Source organism: Tachypleus tridentatus, chromosome 5 (genome assembly GCF_004210375.1).
Source record: "Tachypleus tridentatus isolate NWPU-2018 chromosome 5, ASM421037v1, whole genome shotgun sequence".
NCBI classification, from domain to species: domain Eukaryota; kingdom Metazoa; phylum Arthropoda; class Merostomata; order Xiphosura; family Limulidae; genus Tachypleus; species Tachypleus tridentatus.
Window position 1 is genome coordinate 56,181,375 of NC_134829.1, and position 27,838 is coordinate 56,209,212.

At 31.6% G+C, this 27,838-nt stretch overlaps 2 protein-coding genes across 2 annotated transcripts in view; one reads left to right on the top strand and one right to left on the bottom strand.

Moving 5' to 3' along the window:
• Positions 1-762: 762 nt before the first annotated feature.
• On the bottom strand, positions 763-27,101 carry LOC143251213 (c-Myc-binding protein). Its single transcript, XM_076502657.1, has 5 exons — positions 27,044-27,101; positions 21,321-21,405; positions 3,569-3,617; positions 2,646-2,775; positions 763-1,500 (listed from the first exon to the last, which is right to left on the bottom strand). The coding sequence occupies exons 1-5, from the start codon at positions 27,056-27,058 to the stop codon at positions 1,462-1,464; spliced, it is 318 nt and encodes a 105-aa protein (XP_076358772.1). The 5' UTR covers positions 27,059-27,101; the 3' UTR covers positions 763-1,461.
• LOC143251212 (lipopolysaccharide-induced tumor necrosis factor-alpha factor homolog) overlaps positions 21,616-27,838 on the top strand; it is a 40,776-nt gene continuing 34,553 nt past the window's right edge. The window contains exon 1 of the mRNA XM_076502656.1: positions 21,616-21,625. The gene's annotated coding sequence lies outside the window, so the exon portion shown is untranslated. The remainder of the gene's footprint in view (positions 21,626-27,838) is intronic.

Sequence of the window (27,838 nt, forward strand, 5' to 3'; positions counted from 1 at the left end):
CATCTATTCTGCTGCTGATGGTGTCATTTGAAAGAGGAATTTGGGATAACTTATTTTCAGCAGCTTTTCCCAGCATGATGTTCGCCATCTTCAACGCAGCTGGTTTTACGAGTGTTTCACCAATGGTGTGTGGTTTGCCCTGCTTTGCGATCAAGTACGCAACTTCGTACGATGCTGTGAGGATCGGTTTTTCGATGGGTACAAAACCGAGAACAGACAAAGTAGCCTTTTCGTCGAACCTGGCTCTCTTAACCTTGAATTCAGCAAGCGTTGTGTTCTTGTATTTCCCATCTCCATGCAGCTTTAGGGAGTGTTATCTTAGTTTTGCCGATGCTAGACTAGAATTGCTCAACTTGGCATTGCAAATCATACATTGAGGACGCTGACTCCCATCATGTTCCGTTATACACGTGAATCCATATTTTACATATTTGTCCAACCACTTTCTGTTTTTGCTCAACATAGTTAGTATGAAGGGATTGAAAGATTAGGAAAAAAATCACAAATTACACACGATTACTACAGTCTCAAGTCGACTACTAAGTGCAGCACAGATATTAAGGCCAAGTGATTCTTTGTTAAAGAATGTGACAGGTACGTATTTGATTCTCTTTAAGGGTCTGTAATTAAATAAGATTGAATGCTGTAAGACATTATGCTTTGCATGAGTAATAACTATATTATAGTGAATAATCTACATGAAATTACATACTTCTTGGAGAGGTGGTAAATGAACTAGAGAGCAAATGTCACAATTCTGATAATAGGATGAAATTTATTTTTTAAATATTTCATTGCATAATGTAGAACTTAACACTTATATAATATTACAGTTTGGTTTATCAATGTTTATTTGTAGGTCTTCATAATAAGTCACCATAATTACATTTTATATGTAATTCTAAGAAGTTGTAAAGATATACTTTGACCCGAGTTAAAATATGCCTAATGACACAATATTTACTGGTGTATCAAATGACTGCATAATTTTGTTAGATAATTCAAACTTATCTACTAAGAGAATATTCATGAAATGAACTTGTTGCAATGCACATTGTTTCAACAAAATACACTAGAAAGTGCATTACAATTGTCTTTAGCTGGTTCAGCATTTAGCAGTACTTTGTTTTGTCTTCCTTTATAAATAAACTAATCATATAAATGCACACACACATAATGATATATATTAAACTGTGAAACACAATTATTTATTTGCAACTGAAAGAAAAATAAACTACACTTTTAACTTAAACTCTTATGTCCAAGAGAAAACACGTTTTTTTGACTGACAGATTAAGTCATCGCTATTATTGAGTAAAACAAGTTATGAAACACATTTTCAACAAAAACAAAGCATACCAGTAACAATAACTTAACATAGTGATAGATGGGGAAAAAATATTCAAAGTACTTTTTTTATTCTCAACGTCCATCTTCTTTTCTCGGTAACAAACTGCATGGCTAATTTCCATTTCCATCTTCTATCTTTGTTTCAGCCAGCTTTAAGCACATTATAAAAAATAATAATAAAGACCATTCAATAAGAAAGATATCTTTGAAATTACCAAGAACCACTGCTAGTTCGTAAACAAAACTTGTTTCAATTTGTACTATTACTACTTACAGCTGGTGTATCAGAGAAATATCTTTAAACACTAAATATAAACAGATATACATTCAAACAAACATGTGTCTACAGTGTGGTAAACTTATTACCAGGTAAGAACTGTCATCTTGGCCAATGTTAACACTTAGCCAACATAGGTTGGACTTAAACCCGTAAACTAAGTTAACAATATGGAAGTTTTATTCTCAAGCTGTTAGAGCTGGGGCATTACTGGTATTTGTTAATCAACCAATCAGTGATCCTGTGACACATAAAGATTGGTTAAGTAATCAATGTAATTCTGATTGCAGATGATAAATCAGATCATTCCAGCTGTTCTTCAGTTAGGATGATTTCACAAAGTTTAGTACAGTTGTGCTGAAAACGTGGCAATGAATGATCATCTGCCCATGTGATTGTTTTTTTGAAAACTTGAACTACAAACTACTAATCTACTTTGCTTGGCCTAACCAATACTTGTATATCTTCATGTCCTTTCACAATACAATTTTGCTGTTCTAAATTAGCCATCTATAATCCAAGCATAAAAAAAAACTAAAATGATCCACTTGTACTCTTAGGTGAAGTTGCGGTAAAACATATACACGAACAGTTCATGTGACTTTTTGCACAGGCATGTGCAAAACTTTAGGTCACAACTGAGTGACTAATATTTACACCACACGAAACTCCCAATTGTCGGTTGTAAAATCTATCAGTGGATCAAGTTTAAAAAGAAGTATATTTTTAATCAGTTTCCATAGTTTTGGGTGCAAAGAAATAAAAAGGTAGAAAATCAGTATTAGAGATGTTACATCTCAGGTATTTCTTAATGGATTGCTTTGAAATTTGGTATGTGGGGTAAGAGTCCAATAGAGTACATCCACTATAACAATTTGTATTACCACAATTCCAGGTGAAAATTGTTAAACTGGCACTCATGTTAATAACAGACAGTGTGTACTGCAGGTTGGTTTTGGTTTTTTTTCTGCATAACACTACCATGTGTCTCAATACATTATCAAAAACAGAAATCTACCTTTTGTTTCAGTTCTTCAATTTCCCTCCTGGCATCTTCAAGCTGTTGGTTTGTTGTGGCTAATTCTCTTTCTATTGACTCCTTCTCCAGTACATCAGGTGAAGCAACACTTAGCTTTTCTTTAAAATATCTAGATTGTTTTAAGGAACTCAATCTGACTACACTACACATCCTTCAACAAAAAGGTGCTATGTTTTATAACATAGCTACATCAAGCAACACAGCTTCAGATGCACAGCATATCCTTTAACATCTTACATCAACCAATGTTTAGAAAAACTATTCAGATGTTATGTCTATAATTTCATACATCCACAGGGAGATATATCAACATTAATTTATCCTTCAGTCTACTTCAAAGGTGTTGCATTGTTTGTTGACGAGATAAAGTTAGACAATGGTGGGGAGAATTGTAACATTACAGAATATAGTTTAACTACAAAAACAGGGTACACTTTTTAAAGAATATATCACGAGATATGGAAAAAAAAAGTATATAGATATGTAAATACAAAAAAACATTGAAAGCATTAATAAAAATATATACACATTTAGTAATTTGTTTCTTGTTTTTTCTTTGGAAAAACTTTCTGAAATATATTTTTTTATTATGATAACAGTGGATGTGAAGAAAACTTTAACAAAGAGAACCATGTTGGTTTACTGTGAAAAAGATCTCAATGAATATAAAATTATAGTACCACAAAAATCTACCTAAACTACAAAATTATACAAGAAACCTTAAATGCTTGGCAAATAAAGGTTATCAAATCATCTGAAATTATTACTACTTGTACTACATTTAAAAAGTAGAAGTATATATTTTCCTATAAAAAATATCTTGTGGATTTCAAAGTGCAACCACAAATGACAACATACACAAATTAAATAAGTTAGTATATGAACTACTTTAAAAAGGATACTTTAAGGCATCTTCTGGTTTCTCTGGTTCTTCGTATAAGCTAACCAAAACTGGAAAACCATAAGGCATTTTTACGTTTCAGTAACCAATGAATCCAAACAATTTTTTCACATTATATAAAACATGCTTCCACTTTAATTTTCACTAAGCATTTTGATAACCCTGCAACATAATCATTTTACAACTAACCATGCAATTAAATACCACATTGGAAATTGCAATTCTACATGTCCCAAATGAATACAAAACTAATCATAAATGTGCATGCACAAAAGGAAAGAAAAATTGTGGACATGTGATGAAACTGTAAAACAATCAAATTACTAAAATCCAGGTGGAGTTACAATATCTGAAAACAACACTGAAACGTTATTTCAAATATGAAACTCATCAAAATAAAAACATTTTTATGTTACATAGTGAAATCCTAAAATCCCCAACAACTTAAAGAAATGCCACAAGTAACTTCTGCACCACATCAATGAGAGGAAAAACTAGAGAATATATTGAAAAAATCATTTTAAAAACAGTATTTGAGAAAGTTCTATTCTATTTGATTGTCAACATGGTTTCACTACGGGAAAATTTTGCTTTTAAGTCAACAAGGGTCAGGATGTAGATTTGATGTACCTGGATTTTCAGAAAGCATTTGAAAAGATGCCACATAAAAGGCTTGTAAAAAATTGTCTGTATAGGTGTGAGGGATAAGTTAGTAATTTGGATGGAAGAGTGACTTGCTGAAAGGAAACGGATGATTATTATAAATGGAGGTCAGTCAAACTGGATTAATGTTACAAGTGGAAGGTACCTCAAGGCTCAATCTTAGGATCATTACTATTTTTGATTTACATCAATGACAGGCACAGAAGAATAGTTGATAAATTACTTACATTTACAGATGATATTAAGGTCTTGGGTGTCACTGGCTGTGAAGAGGATGCTGCTGGTTTACTAAAGGATTTAGATCGTTAAATGAGTTGGGCAAATAAATGGCAATGAGTTTTAATTATGATAAATGCAAGATATTACAAGAGGGTTAACAGTGTCATGAAAGAGAGGAATCTTGGTGTAACAGTTGATCAATCTCTTAATCTCTCCAAGAATTGCATCTCTGCTAATGGTAGGATTTTAGGTTTTATCTACAGAAATATTGAACACAAGTCTAAAGAAGTTATAATTTCATTGTACAGGTCATTGATTAGGCTACATTTGAATACTGTGTTCAGTCTTAAGTTCCTCACCTCAGGAAGTACAACAAATTACTGGAAAGTGTTTGGGAAAGCATTACTAGAAATGGTGACTGGAATGAAAGAGTTGTTAAATGAAGAGAGGATGAGATCTCTCAAACTGTTTTCTCTTGACATAAGAAGAGTTACTGGAAACCTGATTGTGGCATTTAAGATTGTAAAGGGAACTGACAGAGTTGATGAGTCATCTTTTTCAAAATTTAACTGTGAGAATAGTAGAATTAAAGGACACAAGTATACATTTTGGCAGGGTAGGAGTCATCTTAAGTTACGACAGTTTTATTTTTCTAACATGGTTTTTGGTCTTTGGAATGGATTGTCATCAGATGATGCAAAGGCAATAAATTGAAATGAATATGAGAAAAAAATCTCAATAAGCATACAAATGATAAGAGTTTTTGTTTTAGTTTAAAGTGTGAAACAGCCAAGATGGACCACAATTATATGTAATGTTATGCATTTGGCTATACGTTTATAAACAGAAACAAAAGAGAACTCTACATTTAGTCACGAAAAAAGAAAATCCTTGACAAAACATCTAATTTTTCTCTAACAAAAACAATACATACTGATAATTAATAATCTTCAACATGACACAAATATTTTCACTTCACAAGAGAAATGTTATTGTAATGCTTTTAACATGGTAATCTATAAGCTTAATTAAAGTTTAATGTTAAGTCATTGGAGTTTATTTTATATCAAGGTTATTGATATCTACATAAAAGAACAGTAAAGAGGAAAATAATAATTAAAATAAAGGATACCATTAACCAACAAATAACTCTGATAAATGTCAGTGATGGTTAATTAACACATAAGATGATGGCTATGATAAAGGGAACTCATAACTAATACAACAGTGATAATTAATAAAGGATACTGATAATTATAAAGAATGAGTAACATAAACAATTAATAAAGGATACTGATAATTATAAAGAATGAGTCACATAAACAATTAATAAAGGGTACTGATAATTATAAAGAATTAGTAACATAAACAATTAATAAAGGATACTGATAATTATAAAGAATGTGTAACACAAACAATTAATAAAGGGTACTTATAATTAGAAAGAATTAGTAACATAAGCAATTAATAAAGGATACTGATAATTATAAAGAATGTGTAACACAAACAATTAATAAAGGGTACTTATAATTAGAAAGAATTAGTAACATAAGCAATTAATAAAGGATACTGATAATTATAAAGAATGAGTAACAAACAATTAATAAAGGATACTGATAATTATAAAGAAAGAGTAACAAACAATTAATAAAGGATACTGATAATTATAAAGAATGAGTAACAAACAATTAATAAAGGGTACTGATAATTATAAAGAATGAGTCACATAAACAATTAATAAAGGGTACTGATAATTATAATGAATAACATAATTAATAAAGGATACTGATAATTATAATGAATGAGTAACATGAACAATTAATAAAGGGTACTGATAATTATAAAGAAAGAGTAACAAACAATTAATAAAGGGTACTGATAATTATAAAGAATGAGTAACAAACAATTAATAAAGGGTACTGATAATTATAAAGAATGAGTTACATAAACAATTAATAAAGGATACTGATAATTATAAAGAATGAGTAACAAACAATTAATAAAGGGTACTGATAATTATAAAGAATGAGTAACAAACAATTAATAAAGGGTACTGATAATTATAAAGAAAGAGTAACAAACAATTAATAAAGGGTACTGATAATTATAAAGAATGAGTAACAAACAATTAATAAAGGTACTGATAATTATAAAGAATGAGTAACAAACAATTAATAAAGGGTACTGATAATTATAAAGAAAGAGTAACAAACAATTAATAAAGGGTACTGATAATTATAAAGAAAGAGTAACAAACAATTAATAAAGGGTACTGATAATTATAAAGAATGAGTAACAAACAATTAATAAAGGGTACTGATAATTATAAAGAATGAGTAACAAACAATTAATAAAGGATACTGATAATTATAAAGAAAGAGTAACAAACAATTAATAAAGGATACTGATAATTATAAAGAAAGAGTAACAAACAATTAATAAAGGGTACTGATAATTATAAAGAATGAGTAACAAACAATTAATAAAGGGTACCGATAATTATAAAGAATGAGTAACAAACAATTAATAAAGGATACTGATAATTATAAAGAAAGAGTAACAAACAATTAATAAAGGATACTGATAATTATAAAGAATGAGTAACAAACAATTAATAAAGGGTACTGATAATTATAAAGAATGAGTCACAAACAATTAATAAAGGGTACCGATAATTATAACGAATAACATAATTAATAAAGGATACTGATAATTATAATGAATGAGTAACATGAACAATTAATTAAGGGTACTGATAATTATAAAGAAAGAGTAACAAACAATTAATAAAGGGTACTGATAATAATAAAGAATGAGTAACAAACAATTAATAAAGGGTACTGATAATAATAAACAATGAGTAACATAAACAATTAATAAAGGGTACTGATAATTATAAAGAATGAGTAACAAACAATTAATAAAGGGTACTGATAATTATAAAGAATGAGTAACAAACAATTAATAAAGGGTACTGATAATAATAAAGAATGAGTAACAAACAATTAATAAAGGGTACTGATAATTATAAAGAATGAGTAACAAACAACTAATAAAGTATACTGATAATTATAAAGAATGAGTAACAAACAATTAATAAAGGGTACTGATAATTATAAAGAATGAGTAACAAACAATTAATAAAGGGTACTGATAATTATAAAGAATGAGTAACAAACAATTAATAAAGGGTACTGATAATTATAAAGAATAAGTTACATAAACAATTAATAAAGGATACTGATAATTATAAAGAATGAGTAACAAACAATTAATAAAGTATACTGATAATTATAAAGAATGAGTAACAAACAATTAATAAAGGGTACTGATAATTATAAAGAATGAGTAACAAACAACTAATAAAGTATACTGATAATTATAAAGAATGAGTAACAAACAATTAATAAAGGGTACTGATAATTATAAAGAATGAGTAACAAACAATTAATAAAGGGTACTGATAATTATAAAGAATGAGTCACATAAACAATTAATAAAGGGTACTGATAATTATAAAGAATGAGTAACAAACAATTAATAAAGGGTACTGATAATTATAAAGAAAGAGTAACAAACAATTAATAAAGGGTACTGATAATTATAAAGAATGAGTAACAAACAATTAATAAAGGGTACTGATAATTATAAAGAAAGAGTAACAAACAATTAATAAAGGGAACTGATAATTATAAAGAATGAGTAACAAACAATTAATAAAGGGTACTGATAATTATAAAGAAAGAGTAACAAACAATTAATAAAGGGTACTGATAATTATAAAGAATGAGTAACAAACAATTAATAAAGGGTACTGATAATTATAAAGAATGAGTAACAAACAATTAATAAAGGGTACTGATAATTATAAAGAATGAGTCACATAAACAATTAATAAAGGGTACTGATAATTATAAAGAATGAGTAACAAACAATTAATAAAGGGTACTGATAATTATAAAGAATGAGTAACAAACAATTAATAAAGGGTACTGATAATTATAAAGAATGAGTAACAAACAATTAATAAAGGGTACTGATAATTATAAAGAATGAGTCACATAAACAATTAATAAAGGGTACTGATAATTATAAAGAATGAGTAACAAACAATTAATAAAGGGTACTGATAATTATAAAGAATGAGTAACAAACAATTAATAAAGGGTACTGATAATTATAAAGAAAGAGTAACAAACAATTGATAAAGGGTACTGATAATTATAAAGAATGAGTAACAAACAATTAATAAAGGGTACTGATAATTATAAAGAATGAGTAACAAACAATAAAGGGTACTGATAATTATAAAAAAAGAGTAACAAACAATTAATAAAGGATACTGATAATTATAAAGAATGAGTCACATAAACAATTAATAAAGGGTACTGATAATTATAACGAATAACATAATTAATAAAGGATACTGATAATTATAATGAATGAGTAACATGAACAATTAATAAAGGATACTGATAATTATAAAGAATGTGTAACATAAACAATTAATAAAGGGTACTGATAATTATGAAGAATGTGTAACATAAACAATAGATTTAACAAATATTGACAAGATTTTAATGATCAAAATAATTCTCTCCAAAAAACAAGATTACCAAAAGGTAACATGATCCACTTATTACTAATTGTCTCATTAATGCTTAAAACAGCTTCAGTTTGAGAAGTTTGGCTAACTAAAGAATTCCAGCTTTGTTTGTTTGTTTTGAATTTCACTACACAAGGGCTATCTGTGTTAGCCATCCCTAAATTAGTAGTGTAAGACTAGAGGGAAGGCAGCTAGCCATGACCTCCCACTGCCAACTCTTGAGCTACTCTTTTACCAACGAATAGTGGGATTGACCGTAACATTATAACACCCCCTTGGCTGAAAGGGCAAGCATATTTGGTGCGACCCTCAGATTACGAGTTCAGTGCCTTAACCACTTGGTCATGCCGAGCCATTCCAAAGTTGACAGCTAAATTTGACTGTTACATACAAAGGTTAAAGATTATAAATTAAATGCAGCTAATTAAAATAAAAAAAAGCCATCATTCAGATGTTAATTACCAGTAATGATGTGCTCATAAAATACATTTCTTTCATCAACACTGCTTTTACTTGGTCTCTTAACAACCTTAATCAACAGAAATTCTTTCACTGCATAAACAACTGATGAAAATAATTAACTTCTCACTGATGATTTTTTTCAGATGCAGAGTAAAGGAAAAGATTATAATTTATATAAAATATAAGAGTATTTTGTTTTTCTTTGGTTTCTGACTCTCACACAAAGCTGAATGATATCCGTAATTTAGCAGTGTAAGACTAGAGGGAAGGCAGCTGGTCATCACCACCCACCACTAACTCTTAGGCTACTCTTTTCCAACAAGTAATGGAATTAACCATCACATAATGATGCCCCATGGCTGAAAGGTTGCACATGTTTGGTGTGACAGGGATTTGAACCCGTAACCCTCAGGTTAGAGAGTAAAACTAAATTTACACCAGGTGAATTTTAATATATTCTTGCCCTTGACAACACAGATGGAGTCCAAAGCAACCACATACACTACAATACATACATCACATACAAATGTTTAATTTCAACTCTAACTATTAAGTATTTACACCAAGCACCCTGGAACAAATCAACATTTCAGTAGCTTATGTGGAACTTTATCAGGCTTGTCTCAAGGTGCATTGCCAATGTCTTTAGTTCCCTCTAAAAGTATGCAACTATGATGAAATATTCCTAAGGCTTACCTGTGCTATACCCTTATAAGTTTTGGCTGCATGAAAGACAGATGTATAATGCAATTCTATGAAAAACTGAGTTTGAATGTACATTAAATCAAGTTACACCTACAGTGCAGTGAATAATTTAATTTTATAATGAATAGGTTTGTTCTGAATTTACTTACTGGTTAAATATATTTTACTACAAGTTACAAATTTTGCAGTACTTGTTCTGAAAACAAATCTTACTTTAAAGTAATAAAAAGCAATTTTACAATGTTCGTACTTTTACAAAACTCTTGAACCCAGGTTATGTCACTAGAACAAATGGCCACAAAAATAATAGTGAAATAGAAAAAAGCTATCAAAATTATTTTTGAACTGAAACAACAACAGTTAAAGAAACATTATATATCACAATGTTCTTTTTGACAGCTCTTAAAACTTTTATTCCAGAAGTAAGGTTTAATATAATGAACCAGGTTATTTTTTATCTTTTTATAGAACTCAAACCTACACAACAGGCTATCTGTTTTGTACCCACCATGGGTTTCAAAATTTTAGAATTATAGAACTTTATAGTTACTGTTCCATTAGATGGAACTAGTAAGGTGAGAAGCAACATCTATCAATCACAAATTATAATTTCAAATACAGTAGGTAACCACAGTATAAATTATGTATTCTATAGAAGGGTAAAGCAGTTTCTACCAAAGGATAAATATTTTCTATATATTCATATCTTCATAAGATATAGGAATAATTTTTAAAATATTCAGAGTTTTGAGTCGTGGAAAAATGACAAAAATTCTGAAAGAAAATCAGAAAAACAAGAATAGGGTAAGAGAAACTGCCAACTATTTCAAATGATTGAGTGTAATGGTTGTAGATACAGCCCGTACAGATATCGTACAACCACTGGATACAGTTTTGAGTCATCAGTGTCTGTGGATCCATCTGTGGCTAAACTGTAAACACTGTTAGTAAGCATGCTTGAAATCATTTTGTCATCTTCACAACCCAACATTTGTACAATGGTTGTAGTTTTGATTCTAGCACAGCCATATTTTTTTGCTATATCAGAGTCTGGGAACATTTTTCTGAATAGATGTCCTGCATGATCGGCTACAGCTAGGGGTAAATTACGAGCAATGACAAATTGCGTAAACATCACTTCTGCATTTATGGTTTCATATTCTGAATTCTTATTCATAAATGTCGTTATCGGCATTGTTTTTGTCTTCGCCTCAGCCTTCTGTTGGTGAGATGCTGATTTTGTATGTCTGGAACAATCATTTATCCCACCATGCACCACAGAAAAATCAATGTGACAAACTGTACAAAACGCATGACTGTCACTGACTTTTGACGCAATGACTGGATATTTTGCACTATACTCTTTCCTAAATTTTTGATTTGCAGTTTTAGTCCTTTTAGATTTGCCAGAAAGAAAACAATCTGGTTAACGTGGCCTCTTTTTATCCATTTTGTGAACAATCGCATTGATATTTCTATACTGCTTAGAAAACGAGAAATACCCATCTACGCAAGAGCTGATTGGCTGACAAGCACTGACGTAACTATGGATTCCCCCACGTACCCTGTATGGAGAAGCACCACACTCAAACTATTGGTAGATGTCAGAGATGCAAATATTTTTTTATTATTTCAAGCACAAACATGATTATCACAAGTAGCCATTTGGACTATGTCTTTTATTTATTATCAAAATATATTTGTATCTCACTAGAAATTTTCTTTTCACCCCTTTCAAGCCCTGGGGGAAAATTTTTTCACTTTATTGTATAGGCCTATATAATATATAATAATTTAGGAGTTGCAACAAGTTGTAATATTTGTCTGTATGAGTGTATAGTCGTAATGTATACACCAAAATCGTAATGCTTGGCATCTCTGAAACTGTATACTGACTACTGAATTTGTTACTGAAGAGATGCCTGTACGTTTATTTTTAATTTCATGCAACTCTACACAAGGACTATCTGTCATTCCTAATTAAGCAGTGAAAGACTGAGGGAAGGCAACTAGTCATCACTACTTACTTCCAACTCTTGAGCTACTCTTTTACCAATGAATAATGGGATTGACTGAACCCTTATAATGTCCCTACAGCTAAAAAGGCAAGTATGTTTTGTAAGACTGGAATTCAAACCCTCGATCCTCACTGTGAGTTGAGTGCCCTAACCACCTGGTCATACCAGGCCATAATGCCAGGACAGCTTGTTGAAAAATTAAAGAAGAAATTTGAAGTCTTAATTGAAGTTATTGAAAAATCTTCAGTTCTTTTTGAATAATTTTCACCCCTGTTCTAACACTTATTTTTGTTTTATCATTTTTAAATACAAAGATACCTGAATTCCTTTACTTAAATACTGATACTTCTAACTCACTGTAGTTTAACCAGATGCAAACATACAAACATTTATGAACACACATGAAAGTATTTGACAATAGGGATCATGATAAAACAAAACTGTAGCCATAAAAATTACCAATTTAAAACTACCTTTAAAATGTCTCAATATTAATGACTATCTAAATGCATTTCTGATAGGTACTCAGCTGCTTTGTATGAAGCTATCTGTGCTTGTTTACCATGGGCATCAAAACCCAGTTTCTAACAGTGCGAATTTACAGACATACTGCTGTGCCACTGGGAGGAGCATCACACAAAGCTGTCTTGATTTTCTTTCTGCCCCCTCAACACTGGTTTATGTACCCTAACAATTCTGTGTCTACTCTCCACCAATAGTATTGTGCCATCTGTACTAACACAGCTAGCTCCCTCTGCTATTCCAACTCAATCCACACTTTGGCAGGCTCTAGAATAACAACAAAAGGATAAGGTAGGAAGTGTGTGAGTATAGGTAAGTACCAATCAAAGATACATTTTAAATGTTAAGAAAATGTTAACTTCTGATATAGTCTCACCTCTTCCTACACAAAGCTAGAATCCCACACTTCAAAGGTGAAGGGACCACTCTAGGCAATCAACATTGAAACCAAGAATAAAAGCAACCATTCAGAATGGATAAGTATGCTCCAAGATGACACTAAAACAATTGCACAGGGTATGCACTACCTCCGAAGCAGATGAGCTCTTCACTCTTGAAGCAGGAAAAAGGATTTGCACAAGTGCAATTCATTTGGAGGTACAATCTACAGTAAAATATAAATTGAATGAACTGTATAGATACCCAACATATTCCAAACATATGAGGTTCCATAACTCTTCCTCAGGGTTAGGTTGAAAATCAAAACAGATAAAAACAAATATATTGTAACAAAATTAGTGTGGGGCATATGAACCATGACACATATGCTTATCAACTCCAATTGTAAGTCACAGAATGTCATATGACAACTAACCAGAATTACAAAGAGGAAATTAGCATTCAACCAAAACTGGACAAACTTCAAAACCATCATATGGGCAAGAAGTACAACAAAGTGCACACCAATACAACAATTTTGTTATCCCAATCACAGGACCCTGCATAATCTACTCTTGCTCCAACTGAGAGTTGTCAACTTGGCAAAAAAATCTTAACAGTAGAAATGGAAAGAGGGAAACCAGCTTTGCCTTCATTTCACTAAATGGAAAATTTCAAGTATAAATAGTAAATTAAATTTCAACAATGCACTTAGGAGGAAACTTGCATGGTCCACCATCACAGTAAATGGAAAATGATAAAATAATAAAAAAAAGGGTGAAGTAAACGTGGCAGGCTGACCAGAAGAAAGTCACACCAGAGAAAGCACAATGGGTCTCTGCAAGCCCCTATTTTAAAAAGATGACTGACCCTGATTTATTCAATCAAAGAGTTGGCAGGAATGGGCAGAAATCCCCTTCTGCTTTACTTATGAAGCCCATGAGTGATGGTCCACCATTTATTGGAACTTTCTGATATCTAGAAACAAATGCATACAATACTGAGTATGACACCAGTAGTTTTATGGAATACCCTATCTCTACAATGAGCATCATAGTTTAATCAGTAAACAGTGCAAGTTTGAGGCAAAGCACACATGCCCAGGCAATATCCACAATGGAGTTGGATCCCATTATCAGTGGTTAGAAAAAATAACGTCCTTGAAAAGAAAACCAAATGCAAGGAAGCAATAAAACTTACCCCAGTCAAAAGCAAACAGATGTGTGTAGGAGAGAGATGATATTCACCAGAAATGAAGATACAGTCAGGTCATGTAGAAAATAAGCAAAGATATTTTGAGTATTCCATATTCCAGTCTGAATAATCTCCAATGGACAACAAAGGCAAGCAGCCACAGAAAGGTTGTAGAGATGGCAATCTTCCATAGATATATATGTCTGAATATGCCAGCCTACCGACTTAATGAACCCAACCACTGAGGTAATGGGAGAGAGCACAGTAAACAGAAGAGTTCCACGGAATAAAACGTTGGTAACATGAACTCCGAAAGAAAGCAATATATGTCACATAACACAGTAAAGGATGAACCAAACAAAGAAGCCAATCAGGACAAGAATAGGTGGAAAATGGACGGTAAGGAAATTAGTGTGAAAGCCAAACTGCCTTCATAGGTAGCAAGGACAGGTTAGGATATTGTATAAGATGAATGGTAGAGGATGAAGATAACATTGATGGAATAGATATGTGATCAATGAAGAAGGAATAAGTAAAATAGAAGATGTTTAACAAAGCTGCCGAATTGCTAAACATGATCAAATTAGACAAGTCTTTGTCAAAAAACATGGTGATCAATAGGGAAAGATGAGAAGTGGAAGGTTGGGAAGGACAGAAACTATATCAAACAAATAGAAAAGATTGAAGGCAAACCATCGCCTTCCATAAATAGGTGTGGATGAAGGCCTGATGGAAGTAGAAAGGAAAGATGCAATGTGTGGAGTCAGTCCCTCAGCTGGTGCAAGACTTGACAAAAGGAATGCATGAAGACAAAAAGTGGTTGTGTTTGTATGAACAATGTTTGATTGAGGTTGATGAAATAGAGACTGAGGCAGAGGTAATGGCACAGGAAGTTGTACAAGTCAGAGCAGTGAGAAAAATAGTTGTGTTGGCCAATATGGAGCCATAAGTAGAACTAGACATGGAGTGGTTTGGATTAGGGATAAAACTCTGGAGAGGAGTGAAATAGAAGGGTAAGCATAGAAGTAAAGACTCCTCCTATCTTGATTGAATATATTCACTCTAGAGTTAGTAGGTAGAACAGGAGACCAAAAGAAAAGAGGTTTGATGTACCAGTGGGTGGCAAAGGCATATATATATATATAAAAGATATCCCCAGCAAAGAACACATCTAATGAAAGACGTGGATTAAGAGACCACTTTAGAGGTAGAATCTACTTGGGCTAAGATAATCAATCTATAACCAGATTCAAAGCACCAAGAACATGGCAAACTAAGACAAAAATGCAGTAAATGCAGGTTCATAAAAAAAAAGAGAGATCCAGGACATGAAAGCACAGACACCTGGAGTTGGTACAAGTTACCACTGTGGTGTTGGAGTTTATCAAAACCACCTTCCACTGAATGAGAGAAAATGGGACAAAACTAAAATATGGTAATATGGAGAGAGACTAAAAATCTCCCAACCTAGTAATGAGTCCATGAACAGATGTAAATATAGATAAGGTAGAAGAGGTACCCATGCCATTGTTTGGTCTCTGTTTAACCACCAAGCCAGGGTAATCCTAATCCAGGAATGAAGGGTAAAAATGGAGGTCCAATTATTTAAAATCGAAGTTCCAGCGATCTAAGTGTCTATTAAAGGGAATACATAAGAGCCCAACCCATTGAAATGAGATCTTCCTATATTCCCCAAAAAAGACAGAAATTCTAGAACTGGAGAGAATTTGAAGTGAGGGCCTTGTGAACTGCTTGCTCCATATTCTGAAGATGAAAAGGAGGTGGTTGGGCCCAACTGAATCAGAAATAAAGAAAACCTCCAAGTGAACAGGGAATTAAGTAGGAATTAGAATTCAGAGGAGAAAATCAAAACAACACCAATTAAGAATCACTTCTCTTTGTTTAATATAATATATGAATCATTCCTTTCTCTTATATGCGTCTTTTCAATGTCCAACAATACAGTGAAAGTGCCATGACATTTCAGTTTGATATACCACACTCAAAACTGATATTCCTTTCTCAAAAATCCCAGTTAAATGGCACAAAATTATTTTCCCACTTTATTATGAGCATATTGCAAACATATTTTCTAATAGTCTGTTCATGATACTTGGAATGGGCATGGTTGATGCCTACAGCCTAGCCAACTAGATTACTTACATAAAGTGCACTGCAATTTGAGCTGGTGTGAATTCTCTCAATACAGGTTTGATCCCTAGGACTGATCACGTGACCATTTTTATTTCTATACAGTTTTAATATTATAACTTTCATTGCACATTAAGTCACTTGTACACAAAAGATCTGTTTTTAATTAAGTATTTTTATTAGAGGTTTGTCCATAAAGATACACTTTTTTATCAGTTCGAATGCAAAATGATTTTCATGTCATGATTAAAAATACGTTTCTCTATCTCAAAAACATTTTTTCAGTAAGATTTGAAATTTTTTCTGCAATTTTCTCTGTACAAGATTGGTCAATTTCATCATCCTTGTAACCACAATTTTTTTTTTTAAATTGCAATAAATAGAAATTATTCTTTCTTTCTAAAATGACTTCAAATTGTAACATTTATACTAAGTAGCTTTAAACTCTTAACAGTAAGATCTATTTATACTTAAAATTCATTGTTTTATTGCACTTTGAACCACATCTAGATAATAGTACTATTCATGCTATTATCGTACAAGTTGTAAATCATCTGAGGTATATGTGGTTATTGAGTCACATTATACAAGAGCTCCACACAGCTGTTCATGCTTTGTCTCATGAACATTTTTTATTATATTATTATCAATTATTTTACTTAAGTTAAACATATTTTTACATTTTAGGTTCTTTTATAATTATAAATAAAAAATGAATACAAAGAACAAGAAATAAAGTACTTACCTAAGCCTTCTTTTTTTAACCCTACTTTTTTGTAGTAATGGTAACAGTACACTAAATTTTTATGTAATTAAATAATACACCAAAAAAACAGAATAATAACATGTAAAAAGCAGATAATGTCCAGAAACTATCACAATTTTTCTGGCTTTTTAACAATGTAACAACATTCATTACAAAATCATCAAACTATTCAATGTGTTTCCCACAAGAATGAAGCTTGTACTGAAAATGAAATTAATTTTTTGTACATTATTTGATAAATATCATTGGCTTACTGTTGGTTAACAATAATAGAGTATTAAACATAAAACTACTGACAAATCCTGAAAGAAAGAATCTAGCAGGTGGATATGGCAAGAGAAGTCTGATTTTCTATTTAATGGCTCTGTAACCAAACAAAATTTAAGGCTATGAAAATGATGCTTTACCTGAGCAATAACATTACAATAAAAACTTGCATTAAGTATCCTACTTCTTAAAAGGGTTGTAAATAAATTAGAAGATAGGATGCCTAGAGATAAAATGTCACATTTCTCATAATAGGAAAAATTAAGATGTTAATATTACCCTTTAAACTTCAGAACTTTAAAACTTGTATAAAGTATGCTCATGGAGAGAAATTACTGCTGAAAAGCCATTAGATATTTTCTTCTTCAAAAAGCTAAGGAAACCATGTTGTGAAGAGATTGATGAGGTCTTACCAAAGAAATAAACTAGATTAATTAAAAAAGGAATTGTAATAACCTTGCTCAGTTGCAATATCTTCAAGTCACTTCCTCTGGTTAATTGATGGTTGCATTATTTTGGTATTTCTAGCAGTTTTGAAGTTCCACTTTATGTAACAATTAAATATTAGGGTTTGAAGATGAACAAGAGTGCTAATAGTATAGAAATATACCATTTACCTCTATTGTTGTCATTGGTGGATGTCTTTACAGAGAGTTAAAACTTTTAGTGCTGGATTTAGTGGTCACAATCTTTCAAAACAAAGGTTCAAGACAATATTTGCTAATAAAATTCAGTACTAATTAGCAGGAACTGCTAATTAAGTCCAACTAACTATTATGTCCCTGAGAATAAACTTCCACTTTTCATTGGGAATCTCACCAGTGCTGCTTCTTGTAGAAACAGAAGAGTATGATCTCTGAAGAGTAAACAGGAAGAAACAAGCAGTAACGATAAGTGTGAACAGTGGAAGATGCTGAGCAAGAGCTGACAAAACACTCAACCACATTATTGATATAAGGCCCTGAACTGAAATACACAACTCTGAGACATAAATGACTACCAACAACATGGGCACTGTGTGGATAAATCAAAAATTGTAGATTACAAGTAGAATATAGGAAAAGGAAGCAGAACGTGCTCAGCCATACAAACAGGAAAGAAACACACCAGAAATATAGTAAAGAAAAAAATTACACCATACACTGATTAAAAGTAGTGTTATAAGTCACATTAGTTAACAATTACCACAACAAATTTATCCAGATAGAACAAGAATTACTTGTTAGTAGTGGTAATGACATGTACCTTATAAATTACAAGAACATACCTAGTTAATCGAGTACTTATTGATATCAAATTCACAAAGCATCTAATTTTACCCACTCCTTAAAGTACATAAAAATACAAACCAATAAAACTTAATGAGAATACAGATTGAAAATCAGTATGTAACTTACAGTTTGTATAAATTAACTTACATGACAGAGGACACAAATATCTGACTACCCAAAGTCTGAGCTCTGACAGTACTTAAAACTTCTGTGTGTAGAGGGTAGTCACAAAAAGCCACACCCACCATGTGTGAAGCATACAAATAAAAAAACTGACCACTAGAGAACTAGAAGCAATATCAAGAAGGGAGATGACCAACACTGAGGCACAGTAACTGGACCAAGAAAAGAAAACTAATACAGTCACCCACATATCAAACACACTGCAAAACCAGTACATGCGTCGACCAAAGACCTTTTTAACTAGATGTAAAAAGAAAGTAAAGCTGCTGAAGAAATGCAGATTGTGACAGACCGTAATTAAGAGGTCCCAGAAAAAGAAAATCCAAATAGTATTCTCCCTCAGAAAAAATGTCAAGTGGAAAAGAAGAAATCATGAGATAAACATATGAATCTATCTCCTTGTGAATTAAGGCCTGTGTCTCCTCCACAATTCCTTTATCAGTAGTGTTTAGAGTATAACAGGAATTTCCATATTCAATACACACAGAATTGCACATTCATACTAAGATCTTTTAGAATTCAGTAACACAAAACAATTGGTAAAAAGAAATGTGTGAACACACACACACAATAAAACAGTTGTAAGTAAGAAAAGGTACATACCTAAACAATCAAGAAAGGGATGATTGAATAAGAATAGCAGATGGAGGTAGCTGCACCAATGTAGTGCACTGGTCCACTAAGTATGATAAACTTTTCACCAATGTAGTGCACTGGTCCACTAAGTATGATAAACTTTTCACCAATGTAGTGCACTGGTCAACTAAGTATGATAAACTTTTCACCAAGTGCACTGGTCAACTAAGTATGATAAACTTTTCACCAATGTAGTGCACTTTTCACCAATGGTCCACTAAGTATGATAAACTTTTCACCAATGTAGTGCACTGGTCAAGTATGATAAACTTTTCACCAATGTAGTGCACTGGTCCACCAAGTATGATAAACTTTTCACCAATGTATAAACTTTTCACCAATGTGCACTGGTCCACCAAGTTTGATAAACACTGGTGGTCAACTAAGTATGATAAACTTTTCACCAATGTAGTGCACTGGTCAACTAAGTATGATAAACTTTTCACCAATGTAGTGCACTGGTCAACTAAGTATGATAAACTTTTCACCAATGTAGTGCACTGGTCAACTAAGTATGATAAACTTTTCACCAGTGTAGTGCACTGGTCCACTAAGTATGATAAACTTTTCACCAATGTAGTGCACTGGTCCACTAAGTATGATAAACTTTTCACCAATGTAGCACTGGTCACTAGTGGTAGTGCACTGGTCAACTAAGTATGATAAACTTTTCACCAGTGTAGTGCACTGGTCCACCAAGTATGATACATTTTTCACCAATGTATGATAAACTTTTCACCAATGTAGTGCACTGGTCAACTAAGTATGATAAACTTTTCACCAATGTAGTGCACTGGTCAACTAAGTATGATAAACTTTTCACCAATGTAGTGCACTGGTCCACTAAGTATGATAAACTTTTCACCAATGTAGTGCACTGGTCAACTAAGTATGATAAACTTTTCACCAGTGTAGTGTGGTCCAGTAAACTTTTCACCAATGTAGTGCACTGGTCAACTAAGTATGATAAACTTTTCACCAATGTAGTGCACTGGTCAACTAAGTATGATAAACTTTTCACCAGTGTAGTGCACTGGTCCACCAAGTATGATAAACTTTTCACCAGTGTAGTGGACTGGTCCACTATGATAAACTTTTCAGCAATCCTAATATACAATATTAAGACAGTTTTGTGTGAGAGACACAAGACTGTATCAAAAGATTCCTTTCATGCACTAGTATATACACACACCAAAGAGATGATGGGCATATAATTGGACTTGAGAGTAAGTTGTTAGAGATCCTGATGAGTAATAAAATCAAACTGGGTATAAACACATCCATTGCTTGGTATTGCTGGTGCAGAAAAATATAACTTGTAGAAAGAAAATAATTAGATAAAAAATTTTATAAAGACAATTAGCAATCAATATATATGTTACCAAGTTAGCTGCAGTAATATAAAGTTTTAATGCTGGGAAAACAGCAATGAGTTACTTTAAAAAAAACAACTTACTTTAGCTCAGACTACCATAATTATAGTGATTCATCAAAGTAGGGATAACATTTGTTTAAATATTACATAACTCTGTATTTGTGGTTTTGATTTCCTTATATAAGAATTTTAAGACTAAAATTTCTATATATAACCAGGGTATTAATCTTTATGTGGCATACATAGTTGTTGTTTTATGCATCGTTCAACAATAATTAATGTTTATTTTAAGATAAACATTTTTTCTCTCTAGTCTTCTACACAAGTTTTTTCCTACCTTTGGTAATTGCATCCAGAACTCCTCCTTTTTCCAAATATTTTTTGAATTCTTCACGTTTGGAGTCCTGTGGCTGAGTAAAAGCCTGAATGAAATAAGATTACAAAAAGAATGTTATAAACAACATTCTAATCTATAAACCTAGAATTCTGTGTTGAAAACTGCTGATAATCATATTGATGCTGTAGTTCTATATTATGAATATTCACCATGTTTTTCAGATTATAGAATTCTGTCAATTTTTCTGATAAAGGTGGAATATGAAACAGAAAAGAAGCAAGCAACATGTAACACAGAAACGATTGTTTGTTTCTTTTTGAGTTTCACGCAAAGCTACTCGAGGACTATCTGTGCTAACTGTCCCTAATTTAGCAGTGTAAGACTAGAGGGAAGGCAGCTAGTCATCACCACCCACTACCAGATCTTGGACTACTCTTTTACCAACGAATAGTGGGATTGACCATCACATTATAATACCCCCATGGCTGAAAGGGCATGTTTGATGCAATGGGGATGCGAACCCGCAACCCAGAGAAAAGAAATGACATTCATTTGATATAAGAGCTTTATAACTAGTCATTATTTTCTGTATATGACAGGTTATTGTTATTAGATGTTCGGTACTACAAATACAAGAATTCTCATAAATAAATCAAGTATTATGTATTGGTAAGCTGTTAAAATTTTAAAGGTGTTCTTATTTATTATGTAAGTAAAAGGATAATCCATTTTCATTATTGTTGTTGTAAGTTTATTCTTTTGAAGTATCTAACGAAAATATTCCATAATCCAATCCAAGTAATAACAAATTACTTTATTTCTTCCTTCACACATTTAACATGTTTGAAGACTGTTTAAACTTGTTACAATTACAGCCATCCTAGATTTAGTACACTAATGCAAAAATAAACATGTTTGTACAATAACACTCACATATATATAGAATAACTAACATGGGCACAAATATACTATTATCTAAAATTTGGAATGAACAAAAACACACAGACCAATTATATCTTCTTAATCATATTTAAGCAACTCAATAAACTTTGCATTTATTATCTACTCTCTAATTTACCAGAAAACATGACTTCAAATTTTTAGAACTTTCTAGGTGTTCTAGGCCTATCTTAATATTTTTTTAACTCCCTGTAGTTCCCTCTAGCTAAAAGAAATTACATTAAAAATATATCTTAAAAAATTATTAGTTTTTACACTGAGGAAGCTTATTTTAATTTATGATTCACAATTAAACTAAGTTAAAAGAACATTGTGAGTTAGTACTTTAATTTTGACCAAAACATAATGAGAACACCCAATCTGCAATTCCATATGTTATAACTACTTTGTTTTCAATTTTCTTATTTAATGTTATTTGTATCACTAAGTAATATATGCAAGTTTGCCATACTGAATTGGTTTCATACACTTAAGAGCAAAATACTAAATGGGCTATCTGTGCTTTGCCCACCAGAAGTATCAAAGTCCAGCATCTATCATTACAAGTCCACAGATTTACCATGGTACAAATATGGGGAGATGTCTTGATCCATTTTGTTTGCTAAGTTTTAATATGAAGTTTCAATATTCACAGAAAATACTTTATACAATGATAGAAATGCTCTTTAATATATTTCAGAATAAATTATTCCTCATTAACTTGTAAAGAAATATGAAAAATATTGAATCACTTGTTACTAATTAAATTAATATGAGGTCACATACTTTGTAATTCTACAACACAGATTATGAAGTAAAAAATCAAAAGATTTGAAAACAGCAACTGTAAGTATATTGTTCTCAGCTGTGCTGGAGTAGATATTTTTGGTAAGTTAATTATTGTGTATATGGATGACTGAAAGATTTAGTGTTACCAAATTTTAAAATCTACACAAAAATATACAAAACTTTCATTATACAATGCACAAAAACTTTACTTTGAAAAATGTACTTTAAATATCCTTTTGACAACTCTGAAAAACAAAAACAAAGGTACCACTGCTTTGTATGTGCATTCAAAGTTCACAATGACTTAATTACCAGAGTATTTAGGCCTGCTTTATTTCATTCTTTAACCAGTTAAACATTCTCAACCATCACACAAAATATGTTATCAAGCCAAACAAACTTAGTCCTACCAGGTGTGAAATACTCCATAAATTATAAAACCATTCTAATCTAATGTTTAGCACGTTTCTGTGATCTCTTGTTTATTAGTTAATTTTTAGTGTTATCTTAATGAATAAAGTTTCATGATATGTGTGTGTGTATATATATATGTATGTATGTATGTATATATATATATGTATATATATATCCACAATATGCCAATAAATAACTTACAAACCTTGAAGGAGAATCAGAATGAAGTAATGTATGGTTTTAATGAATTTATTCATTCATTAACTTTATTAATAAAATTTTGTAACACATACATAGAAACAGATGTTATTATCAAAATACTTTACAATAAACTAAAATGAAATTTCAAAAACACTGTATTATAAACAACAGAGGCAAACAAACAATAAGTGTCTTTCTTGAATGAAAATGACAAATCTTTTGTACAGTGAAATTCTGTGTATTAGTCAAGATTAGTACCATGGTAGTAACTTATAAAAACATAGCATAAAAGCTTTATTATTATACTTGCACAAAATGTTAACAGTTGTCAACAGCATTATGAAAACTACCAGCTAAGCAATTTAAAAAAAATGAACAGTTCATTTGAAGTTTCATCACAACTTTAACCGGGTTAAAAAAAAAATCATACTTTAATTACAATAAAAGACAATTATTATTCTGTTTTTAGAGATAAAACTGTATCATACATTTTTCTATTTGGTTCCATGAAGTATATAGGATATTGTAACCCTACCAACATTTGTAATAATTCTAGGACTTAACTACACCAACAAGTGGTCCAGTTAAACTTCACAGGCATAAAGAGTTAGCTTGATAAAGTAGGGTGATTAGGTTTAAAACAATTATAAATTGATTTATCTGCACTGAAGACATGTTAAACACTAGTATTTACAGTATCTCTTACATGTTCAAGTAACACTAATAATCAACATTGACAATAAGCATGAATGGAAAAATACACCCAAACTGGCCATATATGCTTAACAGATCATTACATAGTTAAATTATTGGGAGAAAATTCACTGACTAGTTAATTTGTGTTTTCACAAAATACTAAATTATAATGTTGAACTTTCTTCAGTGTAATTGACAGAACCTTACTCAGTCAGCTTTCAGACATTGTATAAATATTTATTTTGGGTGTAAATCAAAACAGGCAGATATGACATACTTGTATTTCCTGCTTAGGTAACAAGAAATAGCATTACTATTCTTAGACTAGAGATTCCCAAAGCATAGTGACACAATCAGAGAAAGACTTCATATTTCATGTCGCACATATCTACTACTAATAATAAAATGTGTTTCATGAGGTGAAGAATCCAGTTGATATAGTTGACAAGTAGGTTTACTTTCTGTGATATTGAGAAAGAAAATGGTGGATTTTCCTTCTCAAGACATTTTACTCTTTCTGTGCTATTGTTTTGGTCACTGTTGAAGATGACTAGAGAAGGTCAATTGGAAATTTAACCTCTTCCTCCCACCTTGGGAGAGGTCAAGCTGAGGCTGAATTCATTCCACTCAATGTAGTCAATTGCAAGATATGAAAGAAGCACATGAAAGTACATGGGTATTGATCAAAGTTGAAGACTAAGGAAATTTGTGAAAAGAACCACTAAATTATTGTTTAAATGTGATTATATTCTAACTTACATAGGATGCAATTATATAGTAAGATTGCATTTGGTGTTACTTAGACATTAAGCAGTCTTAGAATGAATCTTAATAAGAAAGAAGTACTTTATGGTTCAGTCTTATGACCTTTTTTCTTTCTGATTTACATCAATAACATAGATGAAAGATTGGTCAATAAATTACTCAAACTTGTCAATGATATTAAAGTCCTGAGTGTCATTAGCCATGAAGAGGATGTTGCTGATTTACTAAAGGATTTAGTTTGTTCAGTGACTTGGGTAAATAAATGGCAGATGACTTCTAATTACAATAAATGCATGTAGGTTATCATAATTTGAATTATAATTTGAATAGGAATAGCCTTAACAATGTCATGAAAGAAAGAGATCTTGATGTAATGATTGACCAATCTCTTAAGCCATCCCCAAGCAGTGTTCTGTTGCTAGTGGTAAGGCAAATAGGATTTTAGGTTGTATGAACAGAAATGTTGAATACTGGTCTCAAGAAGTTATAGTTTCATTGCATAAGTCACTGATTAGGCTACATTTGGAATACTGTGTGCAGTCTTGAGCTCCTTAAGAAAGACAATAACCTGTTAGATAGGGTTCAGATGAGGGTTACTAGAATGGTACCTGGGATGGAGGGGTTGTAATATGAGGGAGATAAAGAACTTTAGAACTGTTTTGTCTTTAAAAAAGAAAAGCTCAGAGAATCTGATTGAGGTGTTTAAGATTGTAAAGGGAACTGACAGTGTTAATGAGTCATCTATTTTTCAAATTTAACAGTAAAAATAATAGGACTAGGGGACAAATATAAATTTTAAGACAATAAGAGTCATCTGAAGCTAAAACAGCTTTATTTTTATAACACAGTTGTTGGTCCTTGAAAGGGTTGCCTTCAAGTCCTGTAAAAGCAGTAAATTTAAGTGAGTCTAAGAAAAAACTTGATAAGTATATGAATGATAATGGCTGTCTTTAAAAGTTTTTAAAAATTAATTTATAGAATAGTTTTTAGTTTAGGAGATGACAGCCAAATATGGACCAAAGGTCTCTTGTTGTTCCAAAACATCACATTAACCCTGTGTTATAAACATAAATTCATCACTTTGGAGATAATTTTAAAGGTTTTTCAAAGTTAATTTGTAGGGTGTTGAATAAGTACATCTAGAAACAGTGAAAGGTTTGCAAAATTCTGTATAAACTTGTTTGATCAAGGATACTCTATTAGTCGTGCACAACAGTTTATTATTTTGAAAGATTGAATTAAGCCACATTACGTCATGTTCAGCAAGTAATATTCAACTGTCAAGTACAGATATATGTACAGCTTAAAAATCTTAAAATATCTTATTTTCTTACATAAATTAAAATGAATTAAAATGATTCGCTACAACTGAGGAGTAAGCTTCGCTGGATTTTAACTGAGGAGAAAAAAACTGTAGTCGATTATTGATCTGTTGGAGGTTCTTCATATGTATATATTATTACATTTACATCATTCTTCAGTGGATAGTAAAATTATACGGACTTGAAACTGACAGTTAAAGGAAGCACTAGAAATAATAATTATTTGGACTCTTCAGTTCCAGATTCCAAGCAATCACAATCTGCAAATTGTTATTGAGGTGGAATACAATTCATTCAGTAATAACAATCTAATAACATATATAAAATAGGGTTAGCTATTCTTCTAGAAATACTTATAAGTAAAATTAAGTGCCTAAATTAGTATTTACGTATCTGATCGATGTGTGACTTAATATTCATTTTTAGTTAAGACTAAATCGTGTAGAAGACTGATCGTGAATTTTATGCAATACTGAAGGGCATTTTAAATCAAAAATGAGCATTATTATGTATTTAACCTATAAATACAGCGTTCAAACATTGTAACATACCGCCATTGAAATATATACATACCACAAATTAAACCTAAAAACATACCCTGTAAGATGTCATTTTTCTTACGATAACGATACAGCAAATCCACAAATTTCCCGCTTTTAACTTTTATCGCCATCTTCTGTTTTGTAACTCAAACACAAAGCAGCTAAGTTAATAATATAATTTTCATTTCAGTTTAAATATTTCATTTCAAAGGGAATAAGAATCATAAATATTGTGTATGTGGATTCAACAGCACGAACTATGTGTATTTTAAACCAACAGCAGGTATGAATTTCAAGTCAATTTTATACTAGTCTCAGAATGCTCGCAGGGCGACTATACATACAATGATAATGAAAATAATCCGTCTTTACAAAACTCCGTTGTTTAAGAGATAATAAACTCTTCAAAGGCTTCAAAAATAGTCTCCTGATTCCTAAATGGGCCTGGCATGGCCAAGCGCGTAAGGCGTGCGACTCGTAATCCGAGGGTCGCGGGTTCGCGCCCGCGTCGCGCTAAACATGCTCGTCCTCCCAGCCGTGGGGGTGTATAATGTGACGATCAATCCCACTATTCGTTGGTAAAAGTAGCTCAAGAGTTGGCGGTGGGTGGTGATGACTAGCTGCCTGTCTTACACTGCTAAATTAGGGACGGCTAGCACAGATAGCCCTCGAGTAGCTTTGTGCGAAATTCCGAAAACAAACAAACAAGATTCCTAAATGTTTTATTCCGGAAAAACAGCTACAAGTGCCGAAAAAGGTGATAAACAGTTGGAGATAGGTCAGGTGAGTATGGTAGATGTTTAAAAGTTCATATTTCAATTCTCCCAATTTTGAAATAGTAATTTGTAAG

What these genes read in the sequence shown, in the direction of transcription:
- LOC143251213 (XM_076502657.1), bottom strand. An exon ending in TCTGGATGCAATTACCAAAG is followed by an intron (nt 3,618 to 21,320) that starts GTAGGAAAAAAC and finishes ATGGTTTTCCAG; the next exon opens with TTTTGGTTAGCTTATACGAA. An exon ending in AAACCAGAAGATGCCTTAAA is followed by an intron (nt 2,776 to 3,568) that starts GTATCCTTTTTA and finishes AAAACAATCTAG; the next exon opens with ATATTTTAAAGAAAAGCTAA.